The sequence below is a fragment of the Melanerpes formicivorus genome, unplaced genomic scaffold (genome assembly GCF_026170545.1).
Source record: "Melanerpes formicivorus ecotype bairdi unplaced genomic scaffold, bMelFor1.0.p_v2 SCAF_113, whole genome shotgun sequence".
Taxonomy (NCBI): domain Eukaryota; kingdom Metazoa; phylum Chordata; class Aves; order Piciformes; family Picidae; genus Melanerpes; species Melanerpes formicivorus.
Window position 1 is genome coordinate 643054 of NW_027142465.1, and position 13183 is coordinate 656236.

Below are 13183 nucleotides of genomic sequence, written 5' to 3' on the forward strand. Positions count from 1 at the left end.
CCCTCCATTGTCCCTTGTCCTGTCACAGGGTAGAAGTGAGCAGAGCCTGACCCTGTCCCCTCCCTCCTGCCCCCCAGCCCTCAGCTATTGATAGCCATTGATCAGATCCCTCTCAGCCTTCTCCTCTCCAGACTGAGCAGCCCCAGGGCTCTCAGCCTCTCCTCCCCAGGCAGTGCTCCAGGCTCTTCAGCATCCTTGGAGCCCTCCCTTGGGCTCAGCCAGATCCCTGTCCCTCTTGAACTGGGGAGCCCAGAGCTGGCTGCCATATTCCAGGTGTGGCCTCAGCAGGGCAGAGCAGAGGGGGAGGAGAATCTCCTCATGATCTTCACATGAAGAAACCACAGCTGCTCAGCACAGCTCTGCTGTGCTCCCCTGCCTTCACTGAGCTGGGCTGCATTCACAGCCACCACTGCCCTCTCTCTTCTCCTGCTGCCTCACTGCCCCCCTGGGCTCCAGAAGATCTCCTCAGCAGGGTCCTAGCTGATGGATTATACAATGCCTTGAAGCTAGGCACAGAACTGCTCTGTGTTCCACACAACCCCCCCAAGAGATGGTTCACTCTGCAGCTCTTCAGGTTCAAGGGACAAGGCCATCAGGATCATGGCCCTGTTCTGGGCACTGGGGAGGCTGCACCTCGAGTCCAGGGTTCAGGTTTAGGCTCTCACTGCAAGAAGGACATTGAGAGGCTGGAGCAGGGCCAGAGAAGGGCAACAGAGCTGGGGAAGGGTCTGGGGAGCAGGGCTGGGGAGGAGCAGCTGAGGGAGCTGGGGGTGTTGAGCCTGGAGAAGGAGGCTGAGGGAGACCTCATTGCTCTCTGCAGCTCCCTGAGAGGAGGCTGCAGTGAGGTGGGGGTTGGCCTCTTCTCCCTAGTCTCAGGTCATAGAGAAGAAATGGCCTGGAATTTTGACAGGGAAGGTTTAGGTTGAGATTAGGAACAATTTCATCCCTGCAGGACCCCAGCATGAAGTAGGTTTACATAGAAGTGCTTCTGTCTCACACTTAATGGTTAGTCTGGAGGGTCTTAAAGGCCTTTCCCAACATAAACAGTTCCATGAGGAGCAGCTGAGGAAACTTGGGCTTGTTTCATTTGGAGGAGGTTGAGGGGGGACCTCAGTGCTCTCTACAACTGCCTGCAAGGAGGCTGGGGTGAGGTGGGAGTTGGTCTCTTCTCCCTAGTATCAGGTGATAGGAGAGGAAAGAGCCTGAAAGGATGCCTGAGGAGGTTTAGGTTGGAGATTAGGAACAATTTCATCCCTGTAGGGATTGGAAGAGGCTGCCCAGGGAGGTGATGGAGTCCCCATCCCTGGGAACCTGTGGCTGTGGCACTTGGGGCCCTGGTTTAGTGGCCATGGTGGTGCTGGGTGGATGCTTGGACTGGATGACCTCAGAGAACTTTTCCCTCAGAAACACTTCTGTGATTCTAAGTCTGAGGGCAGTGCCAGACCACAGCCCTGGCAAGGCCAGGTTCAGTGCCTGAAAGCTGCCAGAGGACAGGCAGCACCTAGTTCTGTGTGTCCTCCTCACCCACCTCAGAGGGTGCTGGAGCTGCCTGCTAGAGCCTCAGTGCTCACCAAAGCTCCAGTGAGTGCCCCACAAGGCCACAGCTCCTCCATGAAGCAGTGGCTCTCTCCCAGATGACGTCAGACAAGCAAGCCCCAGCTCTCTGTTTTGCTTCCCTCCCTTTCCCAGTTTCACTCTCTCCTCACAGCCCTGCTGCTGTCATTAAGCAGAGGCTCTTCTCAGGCCCTTTGGTTTCTCCTCCCCAGAAATGCAGCAGTTCCCTTTTCTCAGGACTGCTTCTGGCAGCAGCTGAAGCTTCCCACAGCTTTGCAGAGGAGGGGGCAGTGTGGTTTCAAAAGCAGCAGGGCAGTTCAGCTAAAAGGGACTCAGAAATTTCCCTTGGATCCTTTCTACCTCAAGCCTGTGAAGCTCAAAAAAAAGGAAACCACTGAATCATTTCAGACCAAACCAGAAACAAGAGGCAGAAGGCTCCAAGGGGCAGGAAGTCAGCAGGCACAAGGCAAGGTGCTTTGAGTGCTCTGTGCTTAGATTCCTGCTTTCTCCTGACACAAAAAGGGATTGGAGGAAGATGTTTAGGGAGAGAAACTTCCTGAGCCTCTGATAGAGAAGTTAATCCAAACAGGAATCATGGAATGGCTTGGAAAGGAGTCTCCAAAGGTCATCCAGTCCAAGCCCCCCCCTGCAGTCCTCAGGGACATGCTCAGCTAGATCAGGTTGCCCAGAGCCCTGTCGAGCCTCCTCCTGAGTGTCTGCAGGGCAGGAGCCTCAATCACCTCCCTGAGCAACCTGTTGCAGGGTTCCAGCAGCCTCACAGTGAAGAACTTGTTCCTCACATCCAGTCTCAGTCTGCTCTGCTCTGGTTTGGGGGGAAAATCCTCTTGAGGCAGGGTGCTCTGGAATCACAGAGCTGGCAGGGCTGGAAGGGAGCTCAAGGCTCAGCCAGTCCCAACCCCCTGCCATGGGCAGGGACACCTCACCCTGCACCCCATCCTTGCTCCCAGAGGGCAGGTACATGCTGGGCAACACAAGGCCCAGCCTGACATCCCTGGGGAGCTCTGGGGTCTTTTTTGCCTCCCTGAGGACATTTTGATGTTTTTATCTCATGCAACCTCAAGGAACCAGAGAACCATTTTGGGTGGGAAAAGAGCTTTGAGGTGCTTTGAGTCCAACCCTTCTCTAACTCCACCAAGTCTGGTGCTGAAACCACCAACTCCATTTCCTAAGGAGCCTTTGGCAAACTTAGACTCACAGAGCTGTCAGGGCTGGGAGGGAGCTCAAGGCTCAGCCAGTCCCAACCCCCTGCCATGGGCAGGGACACCTCACACCACAGCAGGTTGCTCACAGCCACCTCCAGCCTGGCTGCAAACACCTCCAGGCAGGAGGCTTCCACCACCTCCCTGGGCAGCCTGTGCCAGGCTCTCACCACCCTCCTGGGCAACAACTTCTTCCTCACAGCCAAGCTCAATCTCCCCATTTCTAGTTCTGCTCCATCCCCCCCAGTCCTATCCCTCCCTGACACCCTCAGAAGTCCCTCCCCAGCTTTCTTGCAGCCCCCTGCAGATCCTGGAAGGCCACAAGGAGGTCTCCTTGGAGCCTTCTCCTCTCCAGACTGCACAACCCCAACTCTCTGAGTCTAGAAGGCAGCAGAGAGGCAGAAGGCAGCCCAGAGCAGCAAGGGTGGGTGCTCAGGGTAAGAGGTCTCTCACCTGTAACGCTTGCTGTGAGCAATGAAGGATCTCTCTGACAAGGTAGGGCTGAACTCCTGACTGTTCTCACCTGCAGCAAAGAGAAGCAGCAGCATCACATGTCTGCAGCAGCAGACAGGCTCTCCTGGCAACAAGTGGACTAAGAAACAGCTCTGCCAACTTGCTAAAGCAAACAGTGAGCCACACTGTGCTCCCTTCTCCAGCAGCAGCCAGCTGCCCCTGCCTCATGGCTCCACAGCTTCACAGAATGGCTTTGGGTTGGAAGGGACCTTAAAGCTCACCCAGTTCCAACCCCCTGCCATGGGCAGGGACACTTCCCCCCAGCCCAGCTTGCTCAAGGCCTCATCCAGCCTGGCCTGGAACACCTCCACAGCCTCCCTGGGCAGCCTGGTGCAGTGTCTCACCACCTTCACTGTAAATGGTTTCTTGCTACTCTCCAGTCTAAATCTCCCCTTCTCAAGCTTAAATCCATTCCACTCCACTCCAAGCCCTTGTGAAAAATCCCTTCCTGGTGTTCTTGGAGCCCCCTTCAGGTCCTGGAAGGCTGCTCTAAGGCCTCCCTGGAGCCTTCTCTTCTCCAGGCTGAGCAGCCCCAACTCTCTCAGCCTGGCCCCACAGGGGAGGTTCTGCAGCCTCTTGGTGATCCTCCTCTGGAGCCACTCCTGATCCCTCAGCCATTTTCTACCTGACAGCTTTAGTTTGGTTCTCTTCCCTTCCCCCCTCGCTACTTTCCCAACACCTTTCAGAGGTCAGCCAAGCAGAGGTGACCAAGCAGGCCACAGACTGAGAGCCAGAGCAGGTAGGTGCCAGGGCCACATGCTGCTCTGGCACTCCTGCCCCACTCAGTGGGTTCTGCCACATTATTAGGTTGTTTCATGAGCTTCCTAAATAGAGGCTGGGATGTGTCACCAGCTCCACTCTGCCCTGGGCTTACAAATAGATGTTGTCTCAGCTCTCCAGGAGTGCAAACAGAGTGAAATCTCACCCTGCATGCCACATTCCTCCTCCTCACTGAGCAGCAGCCCACACAGCTACTTACACTCTGCTTGGGCAATAATAGAAATTGATGCACAGCCTCCTTCTGTCTCTTCCTTTGCTGTTCCTTTGGTGATTACATCATTGAGGATTTTCCACTGACTGTGGAAGATGACCTTCTTTGAGTCTTCCACTTTGCAGACACTGCTCTGCTTTTCACTTGCTGCCTCCTTCAGCCCCTTGCTGTCTGTGAGCTCCTTCTTCTGCTTGAAGGCTGGCTCAGGAGCGGCCTGGCAGGTAATTCCCATCACAGCCATCTCACAGGTTCAGGGAGTCACTGGGAACACAAAAGGAACCAAGCCAAAACAGATCACTTGTCAAAACCCTGCACAGGCAGAAGCAGCTTCAAACCCTGATGATCTCTAAGGGCTGCCCAAACCCCAACAGTTCCATGACTCTGCTTTAGGAGACTGCTGAAGGTAACTAAAGGCTTGAAACCAAGTCAAGGCTCTACCCAACCTCAGAGCAAGGAACTGAAAAGACAGCCAAGATGCCAGCTCTTCACCCCAGTGAGGAGATCAATAACCAAAGCTCTTCACCCCAGTGAGGAGATCAATAACCAAAGCTCTTCACCCCAGTGAGGAGCTCAATAACCAAAGCTCTTCATCCCACTGGGGAGATCAATAACCAAAGCTCTCCATCCCACTGGGGAGCTCAATAACCAAAGCTCTCCATCCCACTGGGGAGATCAATAACCAAAGCTCTCCACCCCAGTGAGGAGCTCAATAACCAAAACTCTTCATCCCAGTGAGGAGCTCAATAACCAAAGCTCTCCATCCCACTGGGGAGATCAATAACCAAAGCTCTCCACCCCAGTGAGGAGCTCAATAACCAAAACTCTTCATCCCAGTGAGGAGCTCAATAACCAAAGCTCTCCATCCCACTGGGGAGATCAATAACCAAAGCTCTCCACCCCAGTGAGGAGCTCAATAACCAAAACTCTTCATCCCAGTGAGGAGCTCAATAACCAAAGCTCTCCATCCCACTGGGGAGATCAATAACCAAAGCTCTCCATCCCAGTGAGGAGATCAATAACCAAAGCTCTCCATCCCAGTGAGGAGCTCAATAACCAAAGCTCTCCATCCCACTGGGGAGATCAATAACCAAAGCTCTCCATCCCAGTGAGGAGCTCAATAACCAAAGCTCTTCATCCCACTGGGGAGATCAATAACCAAAGCTCTCCATCCCACTGGGGAGATCAATAACCAAAGCTCTCCACCCCAGTGAGGAGATCAATAACCAAAGCTCTTCATCCAAGTGAGGATATCAATAACCAAAGCTCTTCATCCCAGTGAGGAGACCAATAACCAAAGCTCTCCACCCCAGTGAGGAGCTCAATAACCAAAGCTCTCCATCCCAGTGAGGAGCTCAATAATCAATAGGTTAACCAGAGAGTGGTTTGGACTGCTCTCAGTACTGTAAAGATGAAGCCACCAGGGTCTCAGGGAGAGATTTATGTCCTGGGGGTTGCAGTAGGTTAACTACAAGCAGTGAGGACACAGAGGGGAGGGAAGCCCAAAGGAGAGAGAGGACAGGAAAGGCTTCCCCTGGCTGGCAGCTGGGAGGGCTGCCAGCGTGCTGCACACCGCAGACAATCTGCTCCCTGCTTCCTCCCTTGTGCTCAATCACCCTCACATCCAGTCCTCACTTTCTCTTCCGAGGAAACAAGGCAATCACAGAGGCACAGCATGGCTTGGGTGGGAAGGGAGCTCAAAGCTCAGCCAGCTCCAACCCCCTGCCATGGGCAGGGACACCTCCCCCCAGCCCCAGCTCGCTCAAGGCCTCATCCAGCCTGGCCTTCAGCACCTCCAGGGTCAGGACAGCCACAGCCTCCCTGGGCAGCCTGTGCCAGAGTCTCCCCAGCCTCACTCTAAACATTATCTTCCTCATCTCCACTCTCAGGCTCTCCTCTCCCAGCTCAAAGCCATTGTTCCTCATCCTGTCCCTCCCAGCCCTTGTCCCAAGTCCCTCCCCAGCTCTCCTGGAGCCCTTCAGGCACTGCACGGCTGCTCTGAGGTCTCCCTGGAGCCTTCTCCTCTCCAGGCTGAACAGCCCCAGCTCTCCCAGCCTGGCCCCACAGGGGAGGTTCTGCAGCCTCTGAGCATCTTGGTGGCCTCCTCTGGAGCCTCTCCAGCAGCTCCAGGTCCTTCTTGTGCTGGGGGCCCCAGAGCTGAAGGCAGTGCTGCAGGTGGGGGCTGAGCAGAGCAGAGCAGAGGGCAGAATCCCCTCCCTGTGCTGCTGCTCTCCCTGCTCTGGCTGCAGCTCAGCACTCAGCTGACTCTGGGCTGCCAGGGACCACTGCTGGCTCCTGGGGACTTTGTCACCAACTGACCCCCCAAGACCTTCTCCTCAAGGCTGCTCTCCAGCCTGTGACCTGCAGCTCCTCCCTTGATTCCCTTTCTCCTTCCTCATCAGTAACTCCTGAAACTCTTGGTGAAGCCAAGGAGAGCTCTGACAGATTGCTGTAGGGCAGAGGACAGTGATGGTGCTGGAGAAGACCTCTCTGCTTGGCAATCAGCAAGGGCTGCTGGCTGACCAGGGGGTGTAAATGGAGCTCCAAACAAGTCCCAGCACGGGTCAAACCCTGGCCAGCTGGCAGTGCTGAAGAAGAAGGTGGAAGGGAGCCAGGGGTGGGAAGAGAGAAGCAAAAAGAAGCATTGGAAGCAAGGCCCAGAGGGACAGGAGAGGTGGGCACAAGCCAAGCTCAGGAGGTGCAACAAGAGCAAGGGCAGGGTCCTGCAGCTGGCTGGAGGCAATCCCAGGCACAAATGCAGGCTGGGCAGGGACTGGCTGGAAAGCAGCCCTGAGGAGAGAGCCTTGGGGGTGCTGGGGGGAGGAGAAGCTCAGCAGGAGCTCTCAGTGTGCACTTGCAGCCCAGAAAGCCAAGCAGAGCCTGGGCTGCAGCAGGAGAAGTGTGGCCAGCAGGGCAAGGGAGGTGATTCTCCCCCTCTGCTCAGCTCTGGGGAGACCCCACCTGGAGTCCTGCCTCCAGTTCTGGAGCCCCTATGACAAGAGGGATGTGGAGGGGCTGGAAGGTGTCCAGAGCAGGGCCAGGAGGAGGAGCAGAGGGCTGGAGCTGCTCTGCTGTGAGGACAGACTGAAGGAGTTGGGGCTGTTCAGTCTGCAGAAGAGAAGACTCTGAGGTGACCTCATTGTGGCCTTCCAGGATCTGCAGGGGGCTCCAAGAAGGCTGGGGAGGGACTGCTCAGGCTCTCAGGGAGTGATAGGACTAGGGGGAATGGAATGGAGCTGGAGGTGGGGAGATTGAGGCTGGAGGGGAGGAGGAAGTTCTTCCCCAGGAGAGTGGTGAAGCCCTGGACTGGGTTGTGCAGGGAGGTGGTTGAGGCCCCAGCCCTGGAGGTGTTTAAGGCCAGGCTGGCTGAGGCTGTGGCCAGGCTGATCTAGTGTGGGGTGTCCCTGCCCATGGCAGGGGGGTTGGAACTGGCTGATCCTTGTGGTCCCTTCCAACCCTGACTGATCCTAGGATACTAGGACAGGATGGGGCTGTACTGGGGGGGTGAAAAGCAGGTAAGGAGCTCCCTGGAGATCAGGAGCTCCCTGCAACCACCCTGAGCATGAGCCCACAGGAAGCATGGCTTTGGCTTAGCTCCTGATCCCACTGCCATGGATGCTGGGCAAGGTTGTTTGCTTTTAAATGAGGATATGCTGAATTGTGCCTTAACTGTGGAGGTCACTTCCTCATGCTGGTCCCCTCACAGCTCAAGTGAAGACCATCACATCACGCAGGAAAACTCAGCAGCCTTTGCCAACAGGTGCCATGGAGCCAGGATGAGATGAGGAGGAAGGTCTGATCAATGGCTGTCAATAGCTGAGGGGTGAGTGCCAGGATGCAGGAGCCAGGCTCTTGTCAGTGGTGCCCATGGACAGCACAAGGGACAAGGGGCACAAACTGAAACCCAGGAGGTTCCACCTCAACAGGAGGAGAAACTTCTTTGGTGTGAGGCTGCTGGAGGCCTGGGGCAGGCTGCCCAGAGAGGTTGTGGAGTCTCCTGCTCTGGAGGCTTTCAAGCCCCACCTGGATGTGCTCCTGTGTGCCCTGCCCTGGGTGATCCTGCTCTGGCAGGGGGGTTGGGCTGGATGATCTCAGAGGTCCCTTCCTACCCTCTCCATGTGTGATTCTGTGAGAGGGAGCAGCAACCCCAAGCCCTCAGAACCATCACTGGGGCACATCTTTGGGGCACATCTGTTTAAATCTGCACCAGGGCTTTGCTTTTCCTTTGTTCTCCTTCCTTTGTTGGGTTTTTTTTATCCTTGCCTGAGGGGAACAGGACATTTCCTCCACCAAACCCCTGGCAACACAGGGATAGGATAGGATAGGATAGGATAGGATAGGATAGGATAGGATAGGATAGGATAGGATAGGATAGGATAGGATAGGATAGGATAGACCAGGCTGGAAGAGACCTTCAAGACCATCAAGTCCAACCTATCAACCAATCCAACACCACCTAATCAACTAACCCATGGCACCAAGCACCCCAGCAAGTCTCCTCCTGAACACCTCCAGGGATGGGGACTCCACCACCTCCCTGGGCAGCACATCCCAGTGGCCAATCCCTCTTGCTGGGAAGAACTTCTTCCTCACCTCCAGCCTAAACCTCCCCTGGCACAGCTTGAGACTGTGTCCTCTTCTTCTGCTGCTGCTTGCCTGGGAGAAGAGACCAACCCCCACCTGGCTCCAACCTCCCTGCAGGGAGTTGCAGAGAGCAAGAAGGTCTCCCCTGAGCCTCCTCTTCTCCAGGCTAAGCAACCCCAGCTCCCTCAGCCTCTCCTCCCAGGGCTGTGCTCCAGACCCCTCCCCAGCTTTCTTGCCCTTCTCTGGACACCTTCCAGCAGCTCAACCTCTTTCCTAACCTGAGGAGCCCAGAACTGGACACAGGACTCAAGGTGTGGCCTAACCAGTGCAGTGTCCAGGGGCAGAATGACCTCCCTGCTCCTGCTGGCCACACTCTTCCTGCTGCAGGCCAGGATGCCATTGGCCCTCTTGGCCCCCTGGGCACACTGCAGGCTCATGTTCAGCCTACCATCAACCAACACCCCCAGGTCCCTCTCTGCCTGGCTGCTCTCAGCCACTCTGCCCCCAGCCTGCAGCACTGCCTGGGGTTGCTGTGGCCAATGTGCAGAACCTATAGTATCCTCATAGTATTTGGCACTTGGATGTGTTCAATCTCCTGCCCTTGGCCTCTGCCCATCTGCCCAGCCTGTCCAGGTCCCTCTGCACAGCCTCTCTACCCTCCAGCAGATCAACTCCTGCCCCCAGCCTGGTGGAGATCCATCAGGAGAACACCAAACCGAGCTCCAAAGGGCCGGGGCAGGGCCGGGGCAGGGAGCCTGGGGAGCCAAATGCCTGAACCTTGGTGTGATGTGCAAATGAGTCACCTAACAACCTGGCAGGTCCACAAGGCAAGTCAACAATGACTCCATTGAGTGGCTAAACAGAGAACAGCTGCTGTGCAGAAGAAGCTGATGACAGGATCCCACTCAGTCTGCCCGGCCCACTGCCTCTCCTCAACAGGAATTGTGTCAAAGCCGACTGCTGTAAGCTAATCCCTCGGAGGAGCAGCAGCAGAGCCCGCCAGATGACTAACCCAAGCCACCAGTGACCAAACTGACAGCTCCAGAGCTATTTTTATCTCCACTCTCTCCTGATTTGCATTAACTCTGTCCTTCCTTGCCCCTCTGCTCACCTTCAAGGACCTTCAAGGCTTCAACCCCATCCCCGGCATCCAGAATCCTCCAGGGGAGGGGGAGAGGCGAGGCTGCGAGCCCTGCTGGCCCTCCAGGGTGGGAAAGGAGAACCAGGAAACGTTCCTGAGATTAAAGTCAACAAAGCAGAGACCTCAGTGGGAGGCTGGGAGGAAAAGAAGTGGCAGCTCTTGCGGGGCCAGGTGCTCCGGGAGCAGCCGCCGGGGCCCCCGCCGGATTAATGTGTGACTCAGGTCTGCGAGGGCTGTGTGTGGGCACCCAGGCTGCAAGCCCGGCCCAGCCCAGCCCTTTAACTGTTGCTACACAATCTTCAGGGCCTGAAAAGGATCAAAACCTCCCTCAGCTGTCTCTTCAGCGTGTGCTGGTGCCCAGCACAGAGCGTGGCCGGCAGGAGCGGGGAGCAAACCGCAGCCCAAGTTAAGCAGGACCTGGGGAAGAGGATTTGCAGCACAGCCTCTGAAGCTCACTGCTCTGAATGGCAGAGTCCCAGAGCCCCAGCCTGGGGGGAGGTGGAAGGGACCTCTGCACAGAGTATCAGAGTATCCTAGTATCAGACAGGGTTGGAAGGGACCACAAGGATCAGCCAGTCCCAACCCCCCTGCCATGGGCAGGGACACCCCACACTAGATCAGCCTGGCCAGAGCCTCAGCCAGCCTGGCTGCAAACACCTCCAGGGCTGGGGCCTCAACCACCTCCCTGCACAACCCAGTCCAGGGCTTCACCACTCTCCTGGGGAAGAACTTCCTCCTCCCCTCCAGCCTCAATCTCCCCACCTCCAGCTTCATTCCATTCCCCCTAGTCCTATCACTCCCTGAGAGCCTGAGCAGTCCCTCCCCAGCCTTCCTGGAGCCCCCTGCAGATCCTGGAAGGCCACAATGAGGTCACCTCAGAGCCTTCTCTTCTCCACACTGAACAGCCCCAACTCCTTCAGTCTGTCCTCACAGCAGAGCAGCTCCAGCCCTCTGCTCCTCCTCCTGGCCCTGCTCTGGACACCTTCCAGCACCTCCACATCCCTCTTGCCATAGGGGCTCCAGAACTGGAGGCAGGACTCCAGGTGGGGTCTCCCCAGAGCTGAGCAGAGGGGGAGAATCACCTCCCTTGCCCTGCTGGCCACACTTCTCCTGCTGCAGCCCAGGCTCTGCTTGGCTTTCTGGGCTGCAAGTGCACACTGAGAGCTCCTGCTGAGCTTCTCCTCCCCCAGCACCCCCAAGGCTCTCTCCTCAGGGCTGCTTTCCAGCCAGTCATTGCCCACATCCTCCAGTCCAACACCCCCTGCTCCAGCAGGGCACCCACAGCAGCTTGCCCAGCAGCACAATGCCCAGGGCGGGTTGGAAGCTCTCCAGAGGGACTCCACAACCTCTCTGGGCAGCCTGCTCCAGGCCTCCAGCAGCCTCACACCAAAGAGGTTTCTCCTCCTGTTCAAGTGGAACCTCCTGGGCTCCAGTTTGTGCCTCTTGCCTCTTGTGCTGTCCCTGGGCACCACTGAGCAGAGTCTGGCCCCAGCCTCTTGCCCCTCATAGAATCATAGAATCAATAAGGTTGGAAAAGACCTCAAAGATCATCAAGTCCAAGCTGTCACCCAACACCTTATTAATACTAAGCCATGGCTCCAAGTGCCACATCCAATCCCCTCTTGAACACCTCCAGGGATGGGGACTCCACCACCTCCCTGGGCAGCACATCCCAGTGGCCAATCTCTCTTGCTGGGAAGAATTTCTTCCTAACATCCAGCTTAAACCTCCCCTGACACAGCTTGAGACTGTGTCCTCTTGTTCTGGTGTTGGTTGCCTGGCAAAAGAGACCAACCCCAACCTGGCCACAACCTCCCTTCAGGTAGTTGTAGAGATCAATGAGGCCTCCCCTGAGCCTCCTCTTCTCCAGGTGCTCACAGCTCCTTCAGCTCTTGCTCAGCTCCCCTCTGGGGCTGCTCTTCTGCAAGCTCTCAGCCCCAGGGCTCTCAGCCTTTGCTGCTCACAGAGCTGCTCCAGGCCCCTCAGCAGCTTTGTGGCCTCTGTTGGACTCTCTCCAGCAGTTCCAGGGAGCTCCTGAACTGAGGAGCTCAGACCTGGACACAATAGCCCAGATGCCCTCCCTGGGGCAGAGCACAGCAGGAGCAGAACCTCCCTCCACCTGCTGGTCGAGGCTTTGGTTAATACCTCCCAGGAGCCCAGTGGCCTTCTTGGCCAGCAGGACACCTTGCTGGCTCATAGGGGACCTGACCCCCAGCACTCCCAGGCCCCTCTCTGTGGTGATGCTATCCAGCAGGTCACTCCCTCACCTGTCCTGGTGCAGGGGTTTGTTCCTCCCCATCTCTGTGCTGCTGCTGCAAGGGACAACCCAGGGAGGCCAAAGCATTGCTCAGCCTGCTTAATCTGCACACAGGTCCTTGGTTCTAGGGACAGGCAGTGTGCAGCCCTCCACAAGGCAGCTCCAGGTGAAAGGGAAGCTTGGGAGCAGTCAATGGGCAGCTGAGGCTCCAGAGCACCACCTCTAAGGAAGGGATTCACCCAGGTGGGACACACTGGAGCTGTAGTTCCACTCAGCACCACTCCAGTACCAGCAAAGCCTCCTGCTGAGCTCTGGCTGGGCACCACCAGAAGGCTCCAGCTGGAGGGTGGATTTTCACAGTCTCACAGTCTCACAGTATCACTAAGGTTGGAAGAGACCTCAAGGATCATCAAGTCCAACCTATCAACACAGACCTCAGGACTAGACCATGGCACCAAGTGCCACATCCAATCCCCTCTTGAACACCTCCAGGGCTGGGGACTCCACCACCTCCCTGGGCAGCACATTCCAATGGCTAACAACTCTCTCAGTGAAGAACTTTCTCCTCACCTCCAGCCTAAACCTCCCCTGGCACAGCTTGAGACTGTGTCCTCTTGTTCTGCTGCTGCTTGCCTGGCAGAAGAGACCAACCCCTTCCCAGCTACAAGCACCTTTCAGGTAGTTGTAGAGGGCAAGAAGGTCTCCCCTGAGCCTCCTCTTCTCCAGGCTAAGCAACCCCAGCTCCCTCAGCCTCTCCTCCCAGGGCTGTGCTCCAGACCCCTCCCCAGCTTTCTTGCCCTTCTCTGGACACCTTCCAGCAGCTCAACCTCTTTCCTAACCTCAGGAGCTCAGAGCTGGACACAGGACTCCAGGTGTGGCCTCAGCAGTGCTGAGCACAGGGCACAAGAACTTCCCTGCTCCTGCTG

General features: G+C 56.6%; 1 protein-coding gene across 1 annotated transcript in view; it reads right to left on the bottom strand.

Moving 5' to 3' along the window:
- The window catches only part of MAP3K14 (mitogen-activated protein kinase kinase kinase 14), a 57414-nt gene that overhangs the window by 34046 nt on the left and 10185 nt on the right, over positions 1–13183 (bottom strand). Inside the window, exons 2-3 of the mRNA XM_068167174.1 lie at positions 4267–4539; positions 3228–3297 (exon numbers count right to left, since the gene is read on the bottom strand). Coding sequence (XP_068023275.1) covers positions 3228–3297; positions 4267–4519 — 323 coding nt within the window. The 5' untranslated portion in view covers positions 4520–4539. The remainder of the gene's footprint in view (positions 1–3227; positions 3298–4266; positions 4540–13183) is intronic.